Below are 24,378 nucleotides of genomic sequence, written 5' to 3'. Positions count from 1 at the left end.
AAAAAATTTTTTAAAAATCTAATACATCACTTTTCTAATTAAAAAAAAAAAAGTTGTCCAAGGTCCCATGGAAAGTGGAAGGTCAAAATCCAGCTCTTAGCATACCAGGTCCTCAGGTTATCCTTGCAGTTCTACCTTTTTTTTTCTTTTTAAAGGCCTTACATGACAGTTTACTTATGAAACAAGGAGCTTATATTTGAATTTTGCAAACTCTATGTTTGTATACAATTATCGCACGTTTCTCACCATCGTCATTTTCATCAAACACCGGTGGTTTGCTTGAAGTGTTGGCTCCCATGGTCAAGTCTGCCCAGACCCGGATCCTCCAGTTACATTATCCCAGCAGAAACATTCATCTTCACTCAAAAGAGGACCGGAAACCTTAGCTAGATATCTAGGAGAGAAAAAGAAATGGTGTCCTTATGATATGGTGTACTCTAGGTACCCTGATTATAGACGATGGCCGAAAATTAACCTCATCTATGACCCTGCAGTGGAATTTTTTTGTTCTTGAAAATAATAATTTCAGAGAAAACAGAGAACATCAAGCATCTGGGAGTACCCACTACATGGCCTCATCAGAAGTGGACCTGGACTTACAAAAAAGGAGGAAAGCAAAATATTTTTCTAAGTGTGAAGGCAAGTTTAAAATTAGGTCAGCAATACTTTATTTAACCACTATAAACTAAAAAATATTTTATTGTGACTCTCCATGTCTTTGAGAAAATATGTTAATTTTAAACATTTTTTTGATGTGTGATCAGCAACTTATTTTTTTAGTCATAAAAAGACATTCCCCTCTTTCCTCCTACCCTGGAAGTTACTACAACATCAAAGGAACAAGTTCTGAGTTTGGGCTTGATCATACCATCAAGTCGCTGAGTTTCATGGAACACATTACTTTTTTTCCTTTCCCTGAACTTGAAGATCATTAACGGTCCTTACCTCAAAGACAAATTAAATGTGATTTCATGAGATAATATGTAAAGTCTTTTCACAGCACAAGTGCTTGATAATTGCAGGCCGCTAGGGAGCCCAAATTGAAAGACATATGTGAGAGCTAAAAAGCCCTGAAAGTTGTGTATTTATGGCTTTGTTCATTTTTAAACATAAATAACTTTACTTTCTTGGAAACTGGTAAGGAGAGGCAGCACCCAGAGTTCTGGTTCTAAAACTGATGCTGATAAGGGCTTTGGCTCAATGACCTAATCTCTCATCTCTTAAATGGGAGAAACAGCAGCGTCTTCTGTAGGAATAACAAGCTCAGATGCCTACAAGAGCCAGAGGGAAATGCAAATAATTGAGCTGGACCAGGTGGAAGACATTACTGCCTGCTGGCGACACTGGTGACCTCGTGAATCCAGGCTCCACCTAAAAGATGTCACTGCTCTTGGATCGAAAAGATTGTTGCTAAGTAGAAACATGGGCCCAGCGGCCAGGTCTTCAGATTTACCCAAAAAAGGGTAAAGATCCAGATGTTATATAAAACTGTATTTAAAAGTTCATTTTATGTAAAGCAACTATACTCCAATAAAAATTACTTTAAAAAAAAACTTCGTTTTAGTTATGTGGCTTGAGCAAATCTCATGTACAGGATAAATACAGCTCGTGGCATACAGTTAACAAGACAATCTGTGTGAGGCAGCTAGCACCGTGCCTGGCACATAATTTGCAAAGAATTAATATTAGCTATTGCTATTTTATTAGCAGTGGGTATTTCCTTATCACATATTATTTTCTTTTAAATTTGACACCTGTTGATTTCCTCTTGGAGTTTTTGCATGTGAAGGAAATACAGATCAGAGTCAGAATTGAAAAAAAAGTATCCCACGTGAACCTGGGCTAAGGATGAGTTATTGAAAAGGAACTAGAGGAGCCCCGGAGCAAATCTAGAAGAAAAGCTCCTTTTCCTATTAGGGGAAATGTAAGTAAAGCCTTCATTTGGAAGGCAGACTCATTAAGGAAATGTAGCTTGTCATACTGAAAGCCAACTGCTGGCAAAGTGCCTTCTGGACGTTAAAAAGAATCATTAAATGGAGAGCAAAGACAGAGTCAGCAATTAGGAAGCAAGTGATTAAATGGTATGGGGGAGGGGAGAGAGGGGCAGGAGGTAACAGGTGTCTGGAGGAAGCTCAGAGGGGATGATGGAGATCAGGAAGATAGAAAGAACTCAACTGTATCTCTGGGCTAAAAACAAAGGGCTTTTAATCCCAGTGGAAAAAAGGATGAGGAAGAAGCAGGTGGGATGCCCTTAGTGTTTCTTGTGGGCTAGGGAGAAGCAAATGGGGTGCCCTGTGTGTTGCACTACTGCATTTAGAGTCCAGAATAAGTGGGAAATAGTGTCAGGGCTGAGCCACAGATGACATTAGAGAGGCTCAGTCCTAAAGAGAACATCCATCTGAAGGAGCTGCAGTTGTTAATACTACCGACTGGGGCTATGTTCTCTTTAATTTTGTGCGTAAAACCTCAGTACATGCAGTTTTCACACCACACCCCAATCCTGTCATTCTTAGATTTTTCTTCACACCTCAGGCTTTTCTCAAGTAGCCCATCTTCCTGCAACACAGGATGTACTGAGCACTGACCTTGCAAGTTGTCAAGTCAGAAAGAGAAAGAGGAATATTATCACAATTTGCCATATTTCTGAGTTGCATTCTGATGTGCAGACAATTTTGTTTACCAAAGATCCAGTGATTTTTTTTTTTTTTAGCGGGAAGAAAATATGTAAACAGGGAACAAATTCTGTGTATGTTTGGGGGATGAACAGGAGGCTTGGACTATCGGGTGGTGGTTTCTCCACTGCACTTAATACTCTCAATCCAGTCTAGAATGGTCTTTATCTTTCTCTCCCTTCGTGGATAACCAAATTGGTAACTTTCCCTCAGATCCAGAAAGAAATCAACGTTTTTCTGGCAGGCAAGCGGAGACACATCTTTTCCCTTCCTCTGAATAGGGCCCAGAAGAGCTATAGGCCTCTTTCCTGACCTGATATTAACTCTGCAGTGTTACATAACCGCTTTTTGAGATGCCAAGCAGACAGTCGCCACCCATGGAAATGAACATCCTAAACAGAAAATATAAGAGAAACAGCAATGTGTCTTACAGGAACACAAGGAGTTTCCAGATTCTACCTTGACCTGGCCACTTATCAGATTATTAACTGCAGACGACATTTGACCTTTGGCCTATACTTTTGGGAGATGTCAACAGGTGAGCTGCTCCAGGCAGCTAAGGCTCCCTAGGTAAAGAGGGGTCTTCTTCAGGAAGAACCTATGTTGTGATGCAAGAAAGTTGTAACTTCTGACAGAACTGTCTAGTTTTATCGTCACAGCATATGCATAGACATAATTTATTTTGTTTGCATTTGAAAAACAGAACTACTTAAGCTGAGACAAATTTAGAAATGTGACAAAGAAAGAAAATATCCTGAAAAAGACCCAAGTTACAACCACTTGCAGTTAAGTATTGTTTATATTTCATCAACTTTTGCTTCATCATTTTTATGTATTAAAACTGTAGGTAAATAGTTTTTCCACCTCAATCCTCATGCCAAATTAATTCCCCTTTCATACTTACCCAAAACAGCCACAATTGTGAATCTGGTATACATTTTACAGTGCACTTTCTACGATTTTACACACACGACATGTCTTTTCAAGTAAGTCACCTAAATGACATCATACAGTAGGTATATTTTGCATCTTACTGTAATCATTACCATTATACTTGTGCGATCTAGCCACGCTGATCTCTACAGCTCTGATTTCTGCTTTTTAAGCGCTGCATAGCAGTCCATTGTGTGAATCCTCGGCACTTTGTGTAAAAACGTTCAAATCCTTCAGCTTAGGGGGGAGAAATCCTGGTGGAGATTAAGCCAACCATCAAAGGCAGTGTTGGCTTGTTTTGAGACTGGATGAGAGAAACAAGCAGAAATACCTCCCGTACTTATCTCCACCCAGCAAATATTTATTGACGTCTGTCCGCATCTGGACCCGAGTCAGAGGCTGGGGGACAAAGTAGGGTACAAAATAGCTAAGAAGCTAGGAATGGTCCCAGCCCTATCAGATTGTGGTGGGTCATCCTGCCTGCCTGCCTTTATATTTCTTTTCCGTTTTAACTTCCTAGCTTCCCAACAGTGCCCTTAGTATGCAGGTTTACTTAAAAGGAAAAAAATCTAGACCATGATCACTCACCTAGATCTCGGCTCTCGCTTCACGCCTTCCGAGAAGCTCAGACTGGTGCTTCCACCCGGGAAGCAGGAGCTAAAAGATCAACTCCGAGAAATGAGGAACAGGCAGGGAAAGGCACCTACCTGCCTGGGCGTTCCAGCGGCCGCGAGCGCGGGGCGGGGCGGGCTGGCACCTGCAGCTGCCGAGGGGTCCGAGCGCAGGCCGAGCTCGCAGCTCCTCCGGGAGGGGTGGTTCCGGGGTCGGGGCAGGGGCGGGGAGCAGACGGCCGGGGGGGCGGGCGGTCCCGGGCGCCGTGCTCCGCCAGGGGGAGGGCGAGGCGGGAGGGCGGCGCTGCGAGCTGGCCTCGGGTCCTGCGACGCATTGGCAGGATCCGGAGCCGCAGAGACGCAGAGCGCGAACCCAACTTCCCCGACCGAGACCCGGTTCCCCTGAAGTGACCCCCTTTCCCCCATCTCCCACTCAAGATACCCGGGCAGCGCCGCCGAGGATGGTGGATATGGAGGTGGCGGAAAGGAGCCTGCAGGTCTCAGATGGGGAGAGGCACGATTTCCTTTAATACTTCCTAGGGGTGTTACGAAGATCCAAGAAAGGGTTGAGAATTTTATAGATCCCGACATGAAGGATCATTTAAAGATTACGGTTTTGCAGATTTCCTCGTTTTACAGCCGGGGAAATTGAGACACAGAAGAAAAATACTTGTCCAGTGTAACATAATTAATGGAGAGAACCTTTTCTAGACCCGGGTCTCCTGGCTCCCAGCCCCCATTTTTAACATCAATCCCACTGGAAGTTTCTTTGTTCTCTCCCATGGCAGCTCCCTGTACTTCCCCTTTGTAATAATCAACACGATTGAAATAACTTCTTACTGTTTTCTCTCTAACTCGAGAGTCACACACACTTAAGCCATCAGAGAATTGGCACATAGGTTTCTTACTGAAATTGCCAGGGTGTGAGATGGTGGGCAGTGGTGAGGCGAGGGTGAGGGGGGAGACACCGGAGGGTGTAGGTCTAGTCTGGGAGTGATGTGGGAACAGATTCTATTCAAGTCCAGCGTTTCCCTGCAATGTGGAAATACCAGCTCTGCGTTGCCAAATATTCAGATTTTAAAAGAGAAGCGAGACACGAGAACTTCTGTGAAATCTCGCATCATTTATAAACATTGGCAAGTTTTAAAAATGTTAAAAACTGTGTTGGTCCAACAAAATGTGTCTGTGGCTGAAACGTACTTTTCAGACTCCCACTTTTTGATCTATCTAGATGTAAACTTGCACAGAGTGCAAGAACCACCTTGGCTTTGGTCACCTTGTTTAGTACTAGCTCATACAGTGGTGTCTAATGCATCTAAAATATCTGCTGAAATTGTTGAAGCTATTGATGGTCACCTTATAGTCAAGAGCCCCATAATTTACTCAAATATTTCAGAGTAATTATCTTGTTTTATTATGACTTAGCCCCTTTCATCTTCTTTCTATTACCTCAGCCATGGGCTATGTTCTATCCTAGTAATGGTCAAGGTTGGAATAACCTTGAACTTCAACTGGCCCACTCTCTCCTTTAGCAATGGGGGTCCTGAGGAAGGAATTTGCCAAAAGCCACACAATGAGTTGGTGGCAGAACTCTGTAGAACCTTACTTTATATTGCCAACTCCTTATGAAAACCTGTTTGAGAGAGGATCGGATGATATAAATGAACTTTTAAAATGGAATTTGGGTCAAGTTCCAAAAGAGGGCAACCAAGTTTAGAAAAAAAAGAGAATTTTTAAGGAATCATTTCGGGGACAGGATATTATTTTTAAGGAACAAATCAGACACCTGATTGAAAATACATTGTTTTTATATACCATCTGGTAGTTTCCAAAATACTTTGATTGTCTTCATGGCATTGGAGATGCACTACAGATTTATTGGACCCCTATTATTATGTCCCCCTTTCCCCTAGGAGATAATGATATCCATTTTATCACTGAGAAAACTGAGATTGCAATAAAGTAGGTTGAGACTAGAAGTGATGTCTCTGGAAGCCTCTTTTTGGTCCTGGCTTGCATAAAGAGCTTTGGAATCAGGCAGCCTTCTACCCAAATGTGAGCTCCTCCTCTTAATATCTCTGAGATGTTTGCCAAGTCACTTAAAGGTCCTAAGTCTCAATTTCCCAATTTTAGTAAAGGGGATAATGGTCATTCCTATCAGCTATGATTAATGGGAGGTTTAATGAGACAATGTATATATAGTAATGCACTTAGCGTGGTGCTAAGCAGCACAGAGTAAGCACGCAGAAACTGGCAACTGTTAAGGCTGTCATTTTAATTAGCAGGCTGCCAGGTTCTGCCCTAATACTTCTCAGATATCTTCTATAAACCATTCTTCTGTCGGTACAGTCACTTCTGCTTAAAATAAAACTACTCATCAGTCCTAATGTATTTAGTCATGTAAAGGCTTGGCATACACGGGTTTTATAGAAAAAAATAGTGATTCTTGTATCATATATAGTCTATCAAATGCAGGTCTGTTTCAAAGAGCTGATTGTGTTTTACCCTTTTATTTATTCAGTTGTTCATACTCTCTTGTCTCTATTCCTATCTTAAACATAGCTGTTTAAGGGGACTGCCATAAAGCAGTTACTTGGGAGACTAACCAGGCCAGATACTTATGACAATCTTTGGAGCCACCCAGTGGAGAGGAGAATGAAGTGACCAGTAAACCAGTGAGGAAGTTTTGTCCAGAGAGATATCCAGAATTTGAAAACTTTTTTTCTTTAAGTCATGGCTTGCAACACAAGCGCTAATACCACACCAATCCAAGCATTCCATTCTTGGCTTGAAGCTGTCCACTGGGTTTCACAGCATTGAGAATAAAGTGATACTCTTTTATCCAGTCCGTTCCCTGCCAACTGGTCCAACTTCAGCTAGGACCAGTGTTCTGCTCATTCCACCCCAGCCACCATGGCTTTCTGCAGACCATGCTAAGTGTGTCCCTACCCCAGGACATTTGAATGACTCTTGTTTATGCATGGACATGGTTCTGGACTCATCATTCAGCTATCAGTTCACCTTTCCCTAGTTCAGAGAAACCTTCCCTCAATTTCTAACCTGAAGTTGTTTCCCTGACACTTTCTCCATTCCCCACCATGTACTCTAATTTCTTCCATCTTATCACTCATTACAAACTATAATTAATTGGCGTATGTAAGTTCTTTGCTATGCTTTCCCCCACTGAATGCAGGCTCCATGGGGGAAGGAACATCTGTCTTATCCACCATTATACATCCAGTGTTGAACCAGTATTTGGTAAATAGAAAGCATTTAATTAAATAAATAAATGCTTGTCTATTTCTACCATTTTTTTTCACTTCTTAGTCCAGGAGGAAAATACAAAGAAGACGTATTACACCTCAAAGCAGTAACCATTCCCATGATGTAAATGGACACTTATTGGGCTATATTTAAAACATACAAAGACAAGTAAGACATGAAGCTGGACATGAGAATTTTGTGGTTTGGATAGAAGTGTAACTGCAGCCTGAGATTGATAGGTGCCCAGTGGGAACCCCTGGAGAGCACTGGCTGAATCGGTTACTTCTGCCTGAAGGTGTCAGAAGCTTCAGTAACTTGATCAGTGTCTTGAAGGATGAATGGAAGGTCACTAGATAGAGAGCAAGGCATTCCAAATCTGGAGACTGGAAGCCTACAAAAGCATAATATCTGGGGAGACATATAAAAAATGTAGTGTAATTGGAAAATAAGGAGTATAGTGGGAGTGAGAAAGGATGGAAGAAAGATCTGAGGAACCAAATATGCTATGGAAAAGAGCTTGAAATTTAAACATAACGGCAGTGGGAAGCCCTCAGATGTGTTAGGCAGGAAAATGGACCTCATTAAGTTGAGTTTTAGTAAGATTGCTCTGCCCTCTCCACGTAAGACACAGCTTTATTTTCTCTTGGTCTGACATGCAAATTATCCTCAGTTACTAAAAAGATAAGTTCTCTTTTGTAACAATAAGAAAATTCTCCTTAGTTATCCAATAAATCATAGATCCTAGCACAGTGTCTCAGATTTAGTAATTTGCAAATATTTGTTGAATGCAATTTAATGTTCAGTTTTACCTGGTTTGTCCACTTCTACCAATTTACTCACTTGTAGAAACTGTGTGATAACCTGACATTTCCTTTAGCTATTATCCTTGCAAAGACCCTCCATTTTGTTTCTCAATTTCATTAAATGAGTTATATTCATAGTTTCGAAACGGCCTTTACAAATTCTGTAACCTCAAGTCCACGATTTATTTAACAACCCGTTCCTGCAGAGTTTATCATTTGTCTACAGTGGGGACAACATCATGCCAGAAGCTGGAGTCACAAAGATAAATAAACAACCCCTGTTCTTAAGGAGCAAGCACTCTAGTGAGTGCACAATATGTACCACGCTGGCTTCACCATTCAGCCTGTGAGTGTGACACTTTAATTGAGGAGAAGGAAACAATAAGATGTAATGGGAGCATTTTATATTTATTGTCCAAAATAAAGAGATAGATATAGTATCAAATTGTTCCCTCATACATGCTTACTCAAAATAACTAACTGAAAAAGAGAAAGAGAGGAAAAATGGGTATGAGTTAAAGCACATGAGAAATGAATAGTTGTGGTGCCCACTGTATATACATCTGTGTGCTCATTTATTCCACAGCATTCATTGAGGAGGGAATCATTTAATTGTTGTCCAGAAAACTTGCATTCTTGGTGAGAAAAAAATTTTGTTAGCGTCAGACAGACCTGGGTTTGTTTCTCGAATTCACCGTCTAAAGCTGCATGCCCTTGTGAAGTCATTTAGACTCAGAGTCTTTGTTTCTTGATCTGTACAATATGGATGCTAGTAGTATATATTCCCAACGAGTATTGCAGTGACTAAATGAGATAGTGCATGAAAGCACTTTTTGCCATGCATGGTGCAGAGAGATACCTAATAATTGCATTATTATTACTATTATTACACCAAATACCTCTCTTGTGTACAAAAAGTGTGAAAGAATGTCCATGTTACTGGGCCCTCCTCAGCACTGTTGGTTTGGAAAGATCATTGTTGGGAGACATGGTTAGAACCCTGAACTAAATAGATACGTATTTTAAGGAGCTCATCATCTAATAAAAATTCAGGCAAATTAGCTGGCAACTTCAGTCCAGGGTAATAGGGGCGTGATAACAGAAGTTAGAATGCTCCGCGAGTACATAAATGAAGCACATGGCCTAGTCTAGGGGTGTCAGCAAAGGTGTCACAGGAGCATAGTACCCAAGCTCAGTCCTGAAGGTAAAGTACACGTTAGTTGTGCAAAGGGAAGGGGAAAAGAATGCTCCAGCCCGAGGGAACAAAATGTGCAAAGCTGTGTGGGCAAGAGAGAGTGGATTGTGTTCAGGGAAACCAAGGAGCTTTAGTGTGGCCAGGTTGTGAAGGAGGAAAACACCATCTACAGAGAAAAGAGCAAGTGCAATATCCTGACAGAGGCAGTGTGTACTCCTGTCACGACAAACCCATAAACTCTGTGCTGCTATCTTCTGTTTTCAGAACAGAAAACAGAAACTCAAATGGTGTCGTAAGTTTCCCAAACTCCCAGCTCTGGTTTACTACAAAGTCAATATCCTTTTCATTACACTATAGGCTTCCTCTCTGTATGGCATATGTGTGTGCGTGTGCTTGTATGGATAAGTGCATGTGACACAATTTTAATCCCTTCTTATATCATAAATGTAACGATCAAAAATATAACCTTAAAGAGAGAGCATTCCCATAAAGTTGTTTTAAAGCCAGAAGATTTCAACCTGGCTTTTCTGATGTCAGCTACTCATATTATTCAAGCAAACGATCTATGAATGACAGCTCACAATGTGCAAAGGATTTAACTTCTTAAACAGTTTCTGTATATTATAAAGAAAGAAATGAGACATTCACAGCTTGACTTTGTTCTCTACATCATTAGTTTATACCTCACTCTTATGAAAGATTAGATAAAGCTGTGACCGTGAGGGGACGGAGTGATCTTATTTACCTATAAACAATTTAATTTAATTCCTTAAGTCACTGGTTCCCTCCTCAGGCCTTTACTCTCAACACACACACACACACACACACACACACACACACACACACACCCTAAATAGTCATATATTAGAATATTCAGGAGCATGTAGGAACGGTCAATAGACTTGGTATTTACATAGATAATATAGCAAGCTAATAAGTATTCATCTACCATTTCCCCTCTCCTTCCTTTATCTTGGTGTTTTTCTTGTTTATTTGGATGTCTTTGCAATGAGCTGGCCTTCCATATGACCCAGAAGTGCAGGGAATGACATGGAGTTGTGTTCTGACAATGGAAAATACATCTGATGAAATTATATTTCTTTTTTTTAAATTGCCTAAGGAGATATTTAAAAATCTATTAATGTATAAATACATATTTTTCACGTTTAGGGTGAATGTTAGGTTTCATTGGATTAATTTATGTGTTTTGTTTTGGACTCTTCTGCCTCCATTTGTGGATTTCTGGGGATAGTGGTTTTTTCCCTAAAACACTGCCCTCTTTAGACACAAATGTTTCTCAGTTTAGCCTATCCATGCTGTAATTCGAGATATTTTCTCCCAGAGTCGCTGTGAATTTTTGTATTTTTGGAGCCTATTTCGATGAGAAGTTTAGAAAAGCCAAATAGGAAACAATCTAGGATATAAATCAAACCAGGAAGTAGTGAAATATCTTCAAGTGTCTCTGAAATTAAGGGTAAAATGCTGTCCTTTACTCCTCTCAAAGCTCATCTCCGTTCAGTGCACATCGAAGAAAGCATGCTGTGGTCCTCAAGGGCACCTGACTTGGTTTTCTAAAATTCTGATTGTTTCATCATTTTGTACACTGCTAGGTATGGAAGTGACTTACATTTTAACAGATTATAGTATTGAACTGTAAAAGAGGAATAGAAGAAAGAGAAATTGTGTATTTGGCTTTTTTTGTATCCCGAAGGTAGGCCACATCTTCTGAATGCTAGTTTTATTCATGAAGCATTACTTCTGAACAAAATTCTGTTGTATCATTGGCCTGTGTAATAATGTCAAATATACCTCGTCTTTATTGTGGTACATCCATCCTTTGGTGAGTGCTGTTAATAGTTTGCTTTCTGCAGGGAATGGCTCAGCACCTAGGGAATGGTGGTAAAGAGTCAGCATTTTAAAAGGAGCCTTTTGGCAGAACTACATGCAGTACTTTGAAGGTACATTACTAAAGCAATTTCAGTGTATTTGTCCTAATCAAAGAAGTATCTTTTCCAAAAGTGTCTGTAAATTGTTCAGATCAGCATGACACAAGTTCACAGTGACTTATTTCAAGTAACTTCCAAGTGTGAAACACTGTCCTTTGGTGTACTTAAAGTCCATATGACTTTAGTGAAAATCCAAGAAAGAGTCTTATTATCCTTCCTTGCGTCTCCCTTGTTCTAAGTAGCAAGTAATAATAATGATGATGATGATGATGATGATTAATGAAGGAAAAGAAGAGAAATAGATTAAAACTACTACTACTAATCATAGATATTTATTTAACATTTTTTATGTGCCAAGCGCTGAGCCCAACACTTTACTTGCACCCCGTCATTCAATGCTAACAATACCAATTTTCCGTCAAGAGTACTGGAGCTTAAAAAGTCAGAGAGGGCTTCCCTGGTGGCGCAGTGGTTGAGAATCTGCCTGCCAATGCAGGGGACACGGGTTCGAACCCTGGTCTGGGAAGATCCCACATGCCACGGAGCAGTTGGGCCTGTGAGTCACAATTACTGAGCCTGCGCGTCTGGAGCCTGTGCTCCGCAACAAGAGAGGCCGTGATAGTGAGAGGCCCGCGCACCGCGATGAAGAGTGGCCCCCGCTTGCCACAACTAGAGGAAGCCCTCGTACAGAAACGAAGACCCAACACAGCCATACATACACACATACATACATACATAAAATAAATACAGTATAAAGTGTTAAAAATAAATAAATAAATTAATTAAAAAAAAAAAAAAAAAAAAAGTCAGAGAGTTTGTGCAGAGTCACAGGATAGAAGCCCAAGTAGTCTGAGTTCAAGGTCTGGGCCTTTCATCACTATACATTTTTTTCTTCTGTGTGACACTTACAAATCTAGAATTAGAGTACTGGAGTTCCCTTGTCTTCTGAAACACTCTTTGGATTTAGCTCTGTACCTGGGGAGATGTCACTGGCCCATACCTAGGATCAGACTTTCCATCTGTGAAATGAAGAGGTTGGACTGGGTAGTTTCTATGGTCCCTTCTAGTACTGTTATTCTATGACCAGGGAGCACGTACTGTGACCTATGGTTAGAGCAAACAGCCAACTCTGTTTGCCCTGGATTGAAAGGGTTACTGAGATGTGGGACTTTCAGTGCTGATATCAGGACAGTCTGGGGCAAACCTGGACTGTTTGTCACCTACTACAATACCTGTTCTTTTGACCTCATTATTCTGAGCACAACCATTTTTTCAAGAATTCTTTGAACTCCTTTGACTGGGACTTCCTGTTTCTTAGATAAACTTTTGAAGAACTAGAGTGTAGAGTAGATTATTCAAAGGGAGGTGGGCCTGCTTTTTCCTCCCCAGGCATGGTACGCTTGAGTGGTTGGGATAGTATCACCTTCCTTTCCTTTTACTTCAAATGAGTGGGCTGGTTTGTTTTGCAAATTTGCTTTTGCTCTGATACTTGAGCAGTGCACACTGACAAGATGACAGCAGTAGTATTCCATCTGAAATGATCTCCACTGATGAAAGGAAATGGTTATGTAGTAAGGGTAACTTCATGTTATTAAACACCTACTCTTCAAAAGGCATTTTGTGTGCACTAAATGAATTTTGAAAGCAGTGATTCCAAGTAGCTATTATTATCCACACTTTAAGGGCAAGGAAGCTGAGACTCAGAGAAGTTCAGTAACTTACTGAAATTAACAGATAAATCTAAACTGGGATTTGAACACTGGAACCCCCAAGTTCAGAGTCCCTATTTTTCCCATGCAAATGGCGACTTCTGCTGTTCAAAACAGCTACAGTTTCTAGTTTCTTTGAATATGAGTGCTGCTTATGTTCTTGAAGATTCCACGTGACATACATTGAGATGTCTGGCTTCTTGCTTTCAAATCCTGACTTTCTTCCTATGCAGAATAATGGGATCCTTTCTTCGACAGATATGAAGCAAGTGCCTTATGTACTGCTGTATATTCGCCCTACTTTGTAAGTTTCCTGTTTCATTAGGACAGAGTTATATTTCCAGTTCTTTAAGCAAAGATGTATTTTTATCATTAGAAGAAACAAGGTCAGTAGAAAGTTGAAAAAAACTATTTCCATGGACTTAGGTAGTTCAGGCAACAAGAAATAACATTTCAATGAATCTCAGCGTTTAACAGAATTTACTTGTTAAAACTACAATTCTAAATAATATGAACTACAAAATGTGTCTGCTCAAATCCAGTATGTAATACTAGAAAATCCTTAACTCTAAGTATAAAGAAAGAGATGCAAATCTAATTTTTGAAATCTAATCATTAATTAGCATTAACACAATTTTTGCAGTGTCTAAACAAACAAAACTGCAAAATTATGGGTGTATTACAAACATTTATTGTATGCTTACTATGTGAATTTAATCCTCACAAAAGCCTATGGGTAAACAGTTTCTCCTTTTGTACTAATGCAGAATCTAAAGTTCAGCCAGATTAATTTATGTGACTAGGAAATATGAGAGATAGTATCAGAGACCATACCTTAGTCAACCTAATAACACTCGGATATGTTATCTCAGAATTATTCCAGAAATTTTTTTGTTTTTGAATTCTTTCTCTGGGATGTTCTATTGTATATTATAGTAAGCCTAATTAACTCAGACAAGGTTACTACTTATGACCATATTTAAATTATTCAACACATTTTAATGCATCCATTGTTAATCTGATTCCATAATGTATGTGCGTATGTGTGTATGTGATTGCAAACACCCTGGCTACTCTTACACAACTAATTAAGAGTTTAAAAAATTATTAATTCAATTTTCCTACCTTTATTTGACTATTATGGTAAATACACACCATACTTTTCTACCTTTATTGAAAAGCCATCTTTCTTCCAACCATGGAGAATTAGATAAACTTTTCTGTAGAGGACATTTTTCTTCTTAATTAATTATGTAATTTTAACATCAGACTCTCACGAGACGCTTAGTGTGTTTCCTCTGCTGCTCAGCTATTTCATCCTTCTATGTTAGTTGTTCTTCTCCAGCAACAGGAACTGAATGTTACCCAAATACTAATGAGAGTTAAAGAAATTTCAAATTATATTTCAGCAAATGAGATGTTTCTTTTGACATATATGGAGAAATTAATGGCTCCAAAATCCTTTAAAAGAAGAAAAACTTCATTTGCAAAGATTATAGAAAGCAATTAAGTTCTGAACTAATAAAACGTTGACTTATATTGATAGTTAATATTAAATAGTTCTCAGTTTGCATAAACCAAAATTTAATCAGAAGTAAAATTCTACTTAAGTTTGCATAATTCACTGCAGACTCAAACACTTGTAAAAGCATGTGTAAGCATATCTTTAACCAATTGCAAAGGATTATCATACTAATATGAAATATAAATAGCATTAATCATACTTTGATTTAGAGTATTTTTCCTAATGATTCCTCCACCATTCCTATGGGGAAAGGAGGGACTTATTTTAGCTTCTGAAATAGAAGATTAGAGAAGTTACTTGTTTTTTATAACTTTAAAAATATAACTAGTAAATAGTGAACAATTTGAAAAATAGAATGCATCCTCCCAAGACTCCCATAGTATTCACTGAACTTACTTCTTAGCTGGATTATGATATACTGACAAACTTCATGTTAAATTTACATCTCAGTGGCCTCTATCAGAGCCCCTAATTTCAGGTCAAATTCCTCTCTGTAGTCCCCCATAAATTCCTGGTTCTTTCTTATTTTTATGTTTGGCATTCCTTTCTTATGATGAATTTTTTATAACAAAATAAAAGTAATATAAATTTTATAATAAAATTCACCTTTTTAAAGTGTGTCGTAAGACGAGTTTTCAACAAATACATATATTCATGTTATGTTACTTGCCCTTTTTTTTTTAAAATTGGGGTGTAGTTTTTTTTTTAATGTTGTGTTCATTTCTACTGTACAGCGAAGTGAAATAGAGTTCCCTGTGTTATACAGCAGGTTCTCGTTAATTATCTATTTTATACATATTGGTGTATATATATCAATCCCAATCTCCCAATTCATCCCCTCCCCCCTTTCCCCCCTTGGTGTCCATACGTTTGTTATCAACTCTGCCACTGATACCAATTCTCTTGACTTGGCATTCAACCCACTATTTTCTCATCATACTTTAGCTTATACTTATTCTGTAAAGGATCAATTAGTAAATATTTTAGACTTTGTGGGTGTACACACTCTGACACAGCTACAACTCCATGTAGTGTAAAAATGGCCATAGATAATATGTAAACAAATAACAGTGACTATTTTCCAATAAAACTTTATTTTTGGACACAAATATTAATTACATACGATTTTTACATTTCACAAAATATTATTATTCTTTGATTTTTTTTTTGGTGATTTAAACATGTAACATCTATTTTTAGCTCACAGGCCATACAAAAACAGGTGATGAGATGGATTTGATCAATGGACCTTAATTGGCCAAAGGATCATAAAATCATAAAATTCAGTGTAAGTTCTTGAAAGCATCTCATCTAGTACTTTCTTTTTAAAAATCATATACAGAAATGAAGCTCAAAAACAGCAAAGGAATCTAAGTGGTTTAAAAAAATTATATGGAATGTCAGAGAGTCTGCACCGGTCAACCTGTAGTGGCTGCCTGGAGTGCTGTGCTGGGAAGAACCGTGAGGTCCAGTCTGGGCCGAATGGGAGGAAAATCGTGTTGTGATTGATTGATGATGTCTCCCTTGAGTGCCGCAGTGGAATCAAATCAGAGGGATATTTAATGTATGCAAAGTCACCTGTTTGTGCTCTGCTAAAGGAGAGGGAGAAGAGGGTGGACCAAAGAGACAGAAGTCAAGATTGTATGAATGAATGGTAACTTGAGAATGAGGACGAGAACAAATGAATGAACAATTGAAATACTGCAGGCTCTTCTGATTGCCTTCCACTCAATGAGTATATTCCTCAGTGTGTGAGAAGATGGGTAGCAGTCTCTTGTTCCCTCAGTCAGACACATTCACCATACAGAGAGATTCTAGGCTTTAAAATACTTTCTTTAAAAATTGCAACATGTCCCAGATGCAAGCTACCTACCTAACATGGTGTTCAATCAGAAAAAAAAAATAAGAAGAAGAAAAAAGAAGTATGTTTCAGTAAGAAAGAAAAATTTGGCTGTGTTGGATGTTTTGAAACATGTTACATTTAGGTCCAACATGGAACTTTCCCAAATGCAGTTTTGACTTGATTCATTTTTACCTTATGTGACGTGCTTACTACCCAACCCCCTTGAAAGATGTGTCTCTACTGTAGGTCACAAATTTGACATTCCCTGTTAAGCCCAAGGTAACACCAGACATTAACAACTCAACTTTTAATTTTACTTGGTACCCTCACCCACAGGGGTACAAGGGATCAAAGAATATGTCAAATGCTTAAGGAAGGATGCTGCATTGTCACATTTAGGAGAAACTGAATCAATTTATCCTATTCTTTTGAAGTTAAGAATGACCTTCTAGAATGGTGTCTTTTTTTTTTTTTTTTTTAATGAGGATCTTGAATCAGATGCGTATGTTTTTTTTTGTTTTTTTTTTTTTAAAAGGATTTTCTTTTATTTATTTATTTATTTATTTATTTATTTTTTGGCTGTGTTGGGTCTTCGGTTCGTGCGAGGGCTTTCTCCAGTTGCGGCAAGCGGGGGCCACTCTTCATCGCGGTGCGGGGACCGCTCTTCATCGCGGTGCGCGGGCCTTTCTCTATCGCGGCCCCTCCCGTTGCGGGGCACAGGCTCCAGACGCGCAGGCTCAGCAATTGTGGCTCACGGGCCCAGCTGCTCCGTGGCATGTGGGATCTTCCCAGACCAGGGCTCGAACCCGTGTCCCCTGCATTAGCAGGCAGATTCTCAACCACTGCGCCACCAGGGAAGCCCGATGCGTATGTTTTTGATTGATTGATTGATTGATTGATTTTGGCTGTGTTGGGTCTTCGTTTCTGTGCGAGGGCTTTCTCCAGTTGTGGCAAGCGGGGGCCACTCTTCATCGCGATGCGCGGGCCTCTCACCGCCGCGGCCTCTCTCGCCGCGGAGCACAGGCTCCAGACGCGCAGGCTCAGCAGTTGTGGCTCACGGGCCCAGCCGCTCCGCGGCATGTGGGATCTTCCCAGGCCAGGGCTCGAACCCGTGTCCCCTGCATTAGCAGGCAGACTCTCAACCACTGCGCCACCAGGGAAGCCCTAGAATGGTGTCTTTACTCATTATTTATTCTTTTTCTCAGGCTTTTATATCTGGAGTAAGGAAATAGCAGGGCCAGAGACTCTTCTTTACTTTTCTGATAACTTTATTGGGTGATCAAACCACGAGTTTACCTTAGTCATTCAAGTATCTATACTAACTGTTCACCCTTGCAGCCACCCTACAGAACAAGTGGGATCAGACAAACAGGAGTTCAAGCAACGATACTGAACTCCAGCAATATAAGCTCAGGCCCTTGCCCAGGGTCGTTCTTGGTCTCTGCCTGGTTTGCAGCCCATGACGATACCGATACCAATTTACATAATCATGAGTTACAACTGCCATTTTTCCACGCTCAGCACTGCTTCTATTATAGGGAAATTGGTTACCAGACAGAAAGGGAACATATACAAAAGCATTTAGAATTCTAAATATCATTCCTTTCTTTGTTCCTAATCTATAGATATTTCTGTAAATCCTTTGAAAAATACAGAAGTGGTATATTCTAAGTACAAACTGGAGTATTAATCAGGGGTTAAAGATACCCGGTTTCTATTTAGGCTCTGCCTTGTGTGCTGGTTATATTCGACATCTCTTATCTGTGGGATAAAGAAAGTACTGTATCTGTCTCTTTTGGCACAAGGGAGCTATGAGAGTAAATGATATATTCTGCTTCAGTATAATTCCTTAGTTAATTGCATTACTATGTAAAAATTATGATAATAAATGTTATTGCTCAAACCATTATTTGTGGTTTATGAAAAACAGGCTTATTTTCCCCCAATTATTTCTAATGTACCAGCAGATACCCTTTTTTTCTTACAGCCTATAACTGTTTGCTAGGTACACTCTTCCAAATTATTGGTTAGGCAAGAACAAAAAATCCATTGCCCTTGCTGTATATTAACTAGAAAATTGGCACAAATAATCTTTGTGTTATAAATAGTTCCCTTTCATCCCAGATGCAACTAGAAAGTCAAAGAAAATAATGTTATAGATGAAGACAAGCATTCTTTCCATTTTCTGGAAGGAACACAATGTTGCCAGTGTTCAATTTTTTTCCCTTTCATCATTTCCACAGACACTGCCTAATTGTGTAGCCCTGATAATTTTCCAGAGAGGCTTGCTAACATGTGAAGGATCATATTTTCTGGTGATAAAGAGACATGACAGCTCTCTTTTACAAACCCCCAAATTCAATAATTCCTAATTTTGTTTTTTGGAAAGTTAATGCTATACGGGTCAAGGTAAATGTCTTTCTAAAATCTTAGTGTTAAGTTAGCTTTTTTTTTTATTGTGGTAAATAAAAACACATAATATGAGACCACCCTCTTAAATTTTTAAAGGTAGAGTACAGTGCTGATAGCTGTAAGCACAGTGTTGTACAGCAGATTTCTAGAACATTTTCATCCCGCATGACTGAAACTCCATACACATTGAATAGCAACTCTGTGCTTTCCCTTCTCAGCACATGGCAACCTCCATTTTATTTCCTGCTTCTATGAATTTAACTACTCTAGATACCTTATATTAGTGAAATCATGTAATATATGTCCTGCTGTGTCCTTATTTCTGTTAACATAATGTTCTCAAAGTTCATCCATTTTATAGTATATGACAGGATTTCCCTCTTTTATGACTGAATAATATTCCATTGTATGCACATACCACTTTTTAAAAATCCATTCACCTGTCAGTGGACATTTAGGTTGCCTTCATATCTTGCCTATTTTGAACAATGCTGCACTGTACACGAGAGTGCAAATATCTCTTCAAGATCCTGATTTCAGGGTTTTTTTGGATAAATAACCAGAAATGGAATTGTTGAATCATATGGTAATTCTATTTTTAGTTTTTTGAGGAAAAGCTTTACTGTTTTCTATAGTGGCTGCACTATTTTATATTCCTACCAATAACGTGGAATTCCAATTTCTCCACATCTGTAATAAAACTTGTTATTTTCTGGGCTCTTTTGATAATTGCCATCCTGGCAGGTGTGAGGTGCTACCTCATTGTGGTTTTGACTTGCATTTTCCTGATGGTTAGTGCTGTTGGCCCTGGGCTTTTCTCTCTTGGGAGATTTTTGATTACTGACTTAATCTCCTTACTAGTTATAGGTGTGTTCATATTTTCAATTTCTTTCTTTCTTTCTTTCTTTCTTTCTTTCTTTCTTTCTTTCTTTCTTTCTTTCTTTCTTTCTTTTTGGCTGCTTTGGGTCTTCGTTTCTGTGCGAGGGCTTTCTCTAGTTGGGGCAAGCGGGGGCCACTCTTCATCACGGCGCGCGGGCCTCTCACTATTGCGGCTTCTCTTGTTGCAGAGCACAGGCTCCAGACGCACAGGCTCAGTAGTTGTGGCTCACGGGCCTAGTTGCTCCACGGCATGTGGGATCTTCCCAGACCAGGGCTCGAACCCGTGTCCCCTGCATTGGCAGGCAGATTCTCAACCACTGCGTCACCAGGGAAGCCCTTTCTATTTCTTTCTGATTCCATCTTGACAGGTTGTATGTTTCTAGAAATTTATCTGTTTCTTCTAGGCTATGTAGTTTCTTGGTATATAACTGTTCACAGTAGTCTCTTCTAATCCTTTTAATTTCTGTGAATCACTTGTAATGTCTCCACTTTTATTTCTGATATTATTTTTCTAGTCTTCTCTTTTTTTTCCTAGGCTAGCTAAGGATTTGTCCATTTTGTTGATATTTTCAAAAAAAGCACTCATGACAAAGGCTTGCTTGTAGGCAGTTTACTTTGGGAAGTAATCTCAGGGAACAGGAAAAGGGCAGAGGAAGACTTTGAAGACTGAAGCAGGGTAAAAAGGGAAGGTAACAGAAGAGGGGATTATTAAGCTGGTTTTATTGTAGCCAACTGAGGCTGACCTTGTAGGAACCCTCTGAGGAACCTGTAGAATGTTCCTTAAAATAATCCACCTGAGGACAGATGAGAAGAGTTATTTACTGCTGCATGTTGCTTCAGGATATTATAATCCCTAGTAACTCTATCCACCCCCCTCGATCATTCCTTAAGAATTCAGTCCAAATTTTACATCCCCACTGTCTACCACAATACTTTGAACATAGAAGGTACTTATTAATAAATACGTGTTGAATTCATCAATGGAATGTGCTCTCCTCAGTAGTTATTCTGAGCCAAGAGGGGAGCTACTAAAATCTGCAATGTACATTGAAACTTTCCCTTAAGCAAAAATGACGAATATTAACTATGAGTCCATTTGGACTGCTAAAATAAAATACCACAGACTGGGTGTTTATAAACAATACAAATTTATTGTTCACAGTTCTGGAGGCTGGGAAGTCCAAGATCAGGGTACCAGGATGTTCATCTCCTAGTGAGGGTCCTCTTGGTGGTTCATAGCCTGCGCCTTCTCACTGTATCCTTACGTGGTGGAAGGGGCTGGGGATCTCTCTGGAGCCTTTTTTATAAGGTACTAATTCCATTCATCAGGGTTCCACCCTCATGACTTAAACACCTCCCAAAGGCCCTACCTATTAATAACATCATACTGGGCATTAGAATTTCAACATATCAATTTTGTGGAGGACATAAATATTCAGACTACAGCATTAACCTTTATCTCAGAAAAAGTGTCCAAATTATTCTCTACCTCTCGACCAAGGCTACCACTGGTGGGGTGGAAGTTTTAATGTCTTTTATACTTTTAAAATTTATGAATATATATCATTGTTCTACAGTTCCTTGTTTACCTTAAACACACATACAGACACAGACACACACACACAGACACACACATAACTTGCTCCAGAGTTGTACTGCGTGGGCTTGAGGTCTGATATAGCTAACTATTCTCTAGGTGGCTTTGGGCAAGTTGCTTATCCTCTCCGTTCCTGTGATTCTACACCGATAAAATGACAATAATTCTAATACCTGCCTCATGGGAGAATTATAGGTGATAAACCATGTAACCTACTTTATAAATAGGTACAAGCCCCCCAAATGAGGCATTTTATTGATAGTATATAGTAATAAAAGCACTGTTTGGGCCAGGGAAATATCTTCTGTGTATCTCTGGCATCATCTGAGTACACGTTATCAGGGGCAATGTTGAAAATTTTTAACAATTGTCTGGCGTGGGCATTGACCAAACAGAGTGGTCACTGGTCATTAACAATCATTATGGCCCTACTGGTATGTACAGGCCAAATATAGGCATGCAGCTCCCTCAGAACTTTCCCAAAGCAGAGGGCTCCTCTGGTACTCTCCTGACTCCACTCCCTGTCTGCAGCTTTCCTGCATCCTGGGGTGGTCCAGGATTGCAAATAACTCTAAGCGGGCAGATTCAGGTGGGAGATATGCTGGTGAGAGGTGAGGGGTAGTTGCCTCTGGGCAGTAGTATGGACTACGGTGAGGAGAGGCCCTCCCATGCCACTCTTAGCCATTCTTCCTGCAGCTTTAGAGAATCAGGTGTGCTCTGCTGTGGAGAGAACCTGCGTCTCTTTGCCCACGCGCAGCACCAGAGCCACCTGGAGTCTCCCCTCTCTCAGCTGTCTACAGGCACCAGCAGGCACAAACTTCCATTTGCCGGTTGTGTAAGAGCCAAGGGTAGAGGCTGCTCTCAGACTACTGCCATCAGTCTGACTTTGCATGGTTGTCAGCTGAAGAGGAAATGTTTACTGTTATTAAGCAAAACAATGACTACAATAGAACGCTTACAGCCATCTGGTTTCTGAAGAGTGGCAAACTTTTATCCACTGCCTCAGTTTATAAAACCAAACAGCTAAAATATAGTGAATTCCCACTCCATCACTGTGGGATACATGGATGCTTTGGAAAAGGGAAAGAGGCAAATTTTTTACATGATCTTTTGCATTACATATCTTTATAGGTTCTCATTCAACACGTAAAAGCTAGAAACGTGACCTTATAAATGTGAATCCCCAGGACTCTTTGGGATCTGTGCTGCGTGATTTTTTAAAGCTTATTGCATCGAGGGAGGGAATGAGATGTAGTGGAAAGAATGTGCAATTATAAGAGCTGGTTTTGTCTGGGACCTGTTATATTCTAACTATGGGAAAGTCAGGAAGGCATTGCCACTGTTCTGAGAGCATCTGCTTCTTCATCTGCATCAAGATCGTCCTTGTGTACTTTATAGCCTCGGGTACTGTGACACTCTTGAACGTAGCCACGAAGGGTTTGGGGGCACGTCAGAAAATTCCCATCACCACTCCCACTCCTCAAGTCATCTGAGTCAGCTCTGGGGGGGGGGGGGACAAAACCTCAAGATTGGTTACCTCTGGCTGCCAGCTGTCTTCTTTAGGCACAACCTCCCATTGTGACAAAGAACAAATGGAGCTGCCAGAGGAGCCTGTGTTCCAGTTGTCCAAAGAGCATGTCATGATGCCCAAAATGTGGCCAGTAAGGATGGGGGACCGCAAAGATGGATGGGGACCTGGGAGATGCATTTGCAATCTGATAGCCAAATCTCTGTCTTCCCATGCGTGGGGTATGTCTATCCTTCTGCAGTAGACCTGCCCTTTTAGTGTTATCCAGACTGGCTTCAGAGTTTCTCTGACCAAGAATGTGAGTTGTACAAATGAAAATTCCATCACTCGTTTAAACAATAAGAAAAAAATGATACGGTTAAAAAACCTGTTTTCATTATCGCAATGTTTGTCATCAAAAGATAGTCACACTATTAGCGCCTTGATACAAAATAATTTTTTTCAAATATTTGAATGCTGAAAATTATGTTTCATTGTTTAATCACATTCTTGAGCAAATAGGTATTTTGTGGACAATGTCTAACCTGAATTTGAAGAGCCCATCATTCAAAAAGTCTTGATCAAGAATTGTGTCAAGCTATTATTTGGAAGTTATACCAATTGAATATTTAGAATAATCTATAATGCTTTGTACTTTATTTTTATAATAATATAAATAAGGTATAATAAAATTTCCCAAGCACATATACTCTCACATCCCTCAGTTAACTCCTGCATTCTGTATAAATGTCTTGATTTTCTGTGTTCTGCCTTAAAGGGTGGGTTTGAGGCTCTTTGGAGAAAATTCATAAGAATATGCTTTGTGAATCACATTTTTTTTTGCACAACTATCATGTATTAGCTCTTATGCTACTTTCAACCCAATCCTTTCCCATTCTGACAGGCCATTTCAGGTTCCAGATACTTTATCGATATTTTTTGCCCTATTGATTTCTTTCACACACACACACACACACACACACACACACACACTTCTTATTCAAAATACTGAGGAAACTGGAATATTTCAGAATTGAGTTAACAGAAGGCAACTTCTACCTAGTGCCCCAAAAGACATGGTCCCCATATTCCACACACCAAAGCCTGAACAGATACAACTGCTCCTTTAGTTTATAGCCCTTTTTAAACTTCACATGGCCAACATTTTCACTGAAATTTTTCTTTCTGTGAATGTACTTTGTTTTAGCATGCAAGATCCTAGAGATCAGAAGCATGTTTCAGAGCACTGGACAGATGTATATATTTATTGGATGATGTAAATTTTAGCACTCTACCCCAACAGAGCCAAACAATTTCCTACAGTTCTTCTGGGTCTTAACAAAGTAGGCAAGGACAGCAGGGCATTATAATCCTGATTTCCATTTAAAAAACAAGAGCATTAGGTGGTGTGTGTTTTAAAAAAATAACTTGTCTTTATTTTCCAATATCTCCGTAATGAATGCATTTTATCTTTGTTTTTCT

The 24,378-nt window shown here is 39.7% G+C and overlaps 1 protein-coding gene across 2 annotated transcripts in view; it reads right to left on the bottom strand.

The window, feature by feature from the left end:
• Positions 1 to 4,401, bottom strand: part of STK32A (serine/threonine kinase 32A) — a 123,119-nt gene extending 118,718 nt beyond the window's left edge. For both annotated transcript variants that reach the window (XM_007194188.2, XM_007194189.2), the window contains exons 1-2: positions 4,313 to 4,401; positions 247 to 394 (exon numbers count right to left, since the gene is read on the bottom strand). In XM_007194188.2, coding sequence (XP_007194250.2) covers positions 247 to 298 — 52 coding nt within the window. In that variant the 5' untranslated portion in view covers positions 299 to 394; positions 4,313 to 4,401. The remainder of the gene's footprint in view (positions 1 to 246; positions 395 to 4,312) is intronic.
• Between the last annotated feature and the right edge of the window lie 19,977 nt (positions 4,402 to 24,378).

Source organism: Balaenoptera acutorostrata, chromosome 2, assembly GCF_949987535.1.
Source record: "Balaenoptera acutorostrata chromosome 2, mBalAcu1.1, whole genome shotgun sequence".
Lineage (NCBI taxonomy): Eukaryota > Metazoa > Chordata > Mammalia > Artiodactyla > Balaenopteridae > Balaenoptera > Balaenoptera acutorostrata.
The sequence above is the reverse complement of the archived record's forward strand: the minus strand, read 5'-3'. Positions and strand labels throughout refer to the sequence as shown.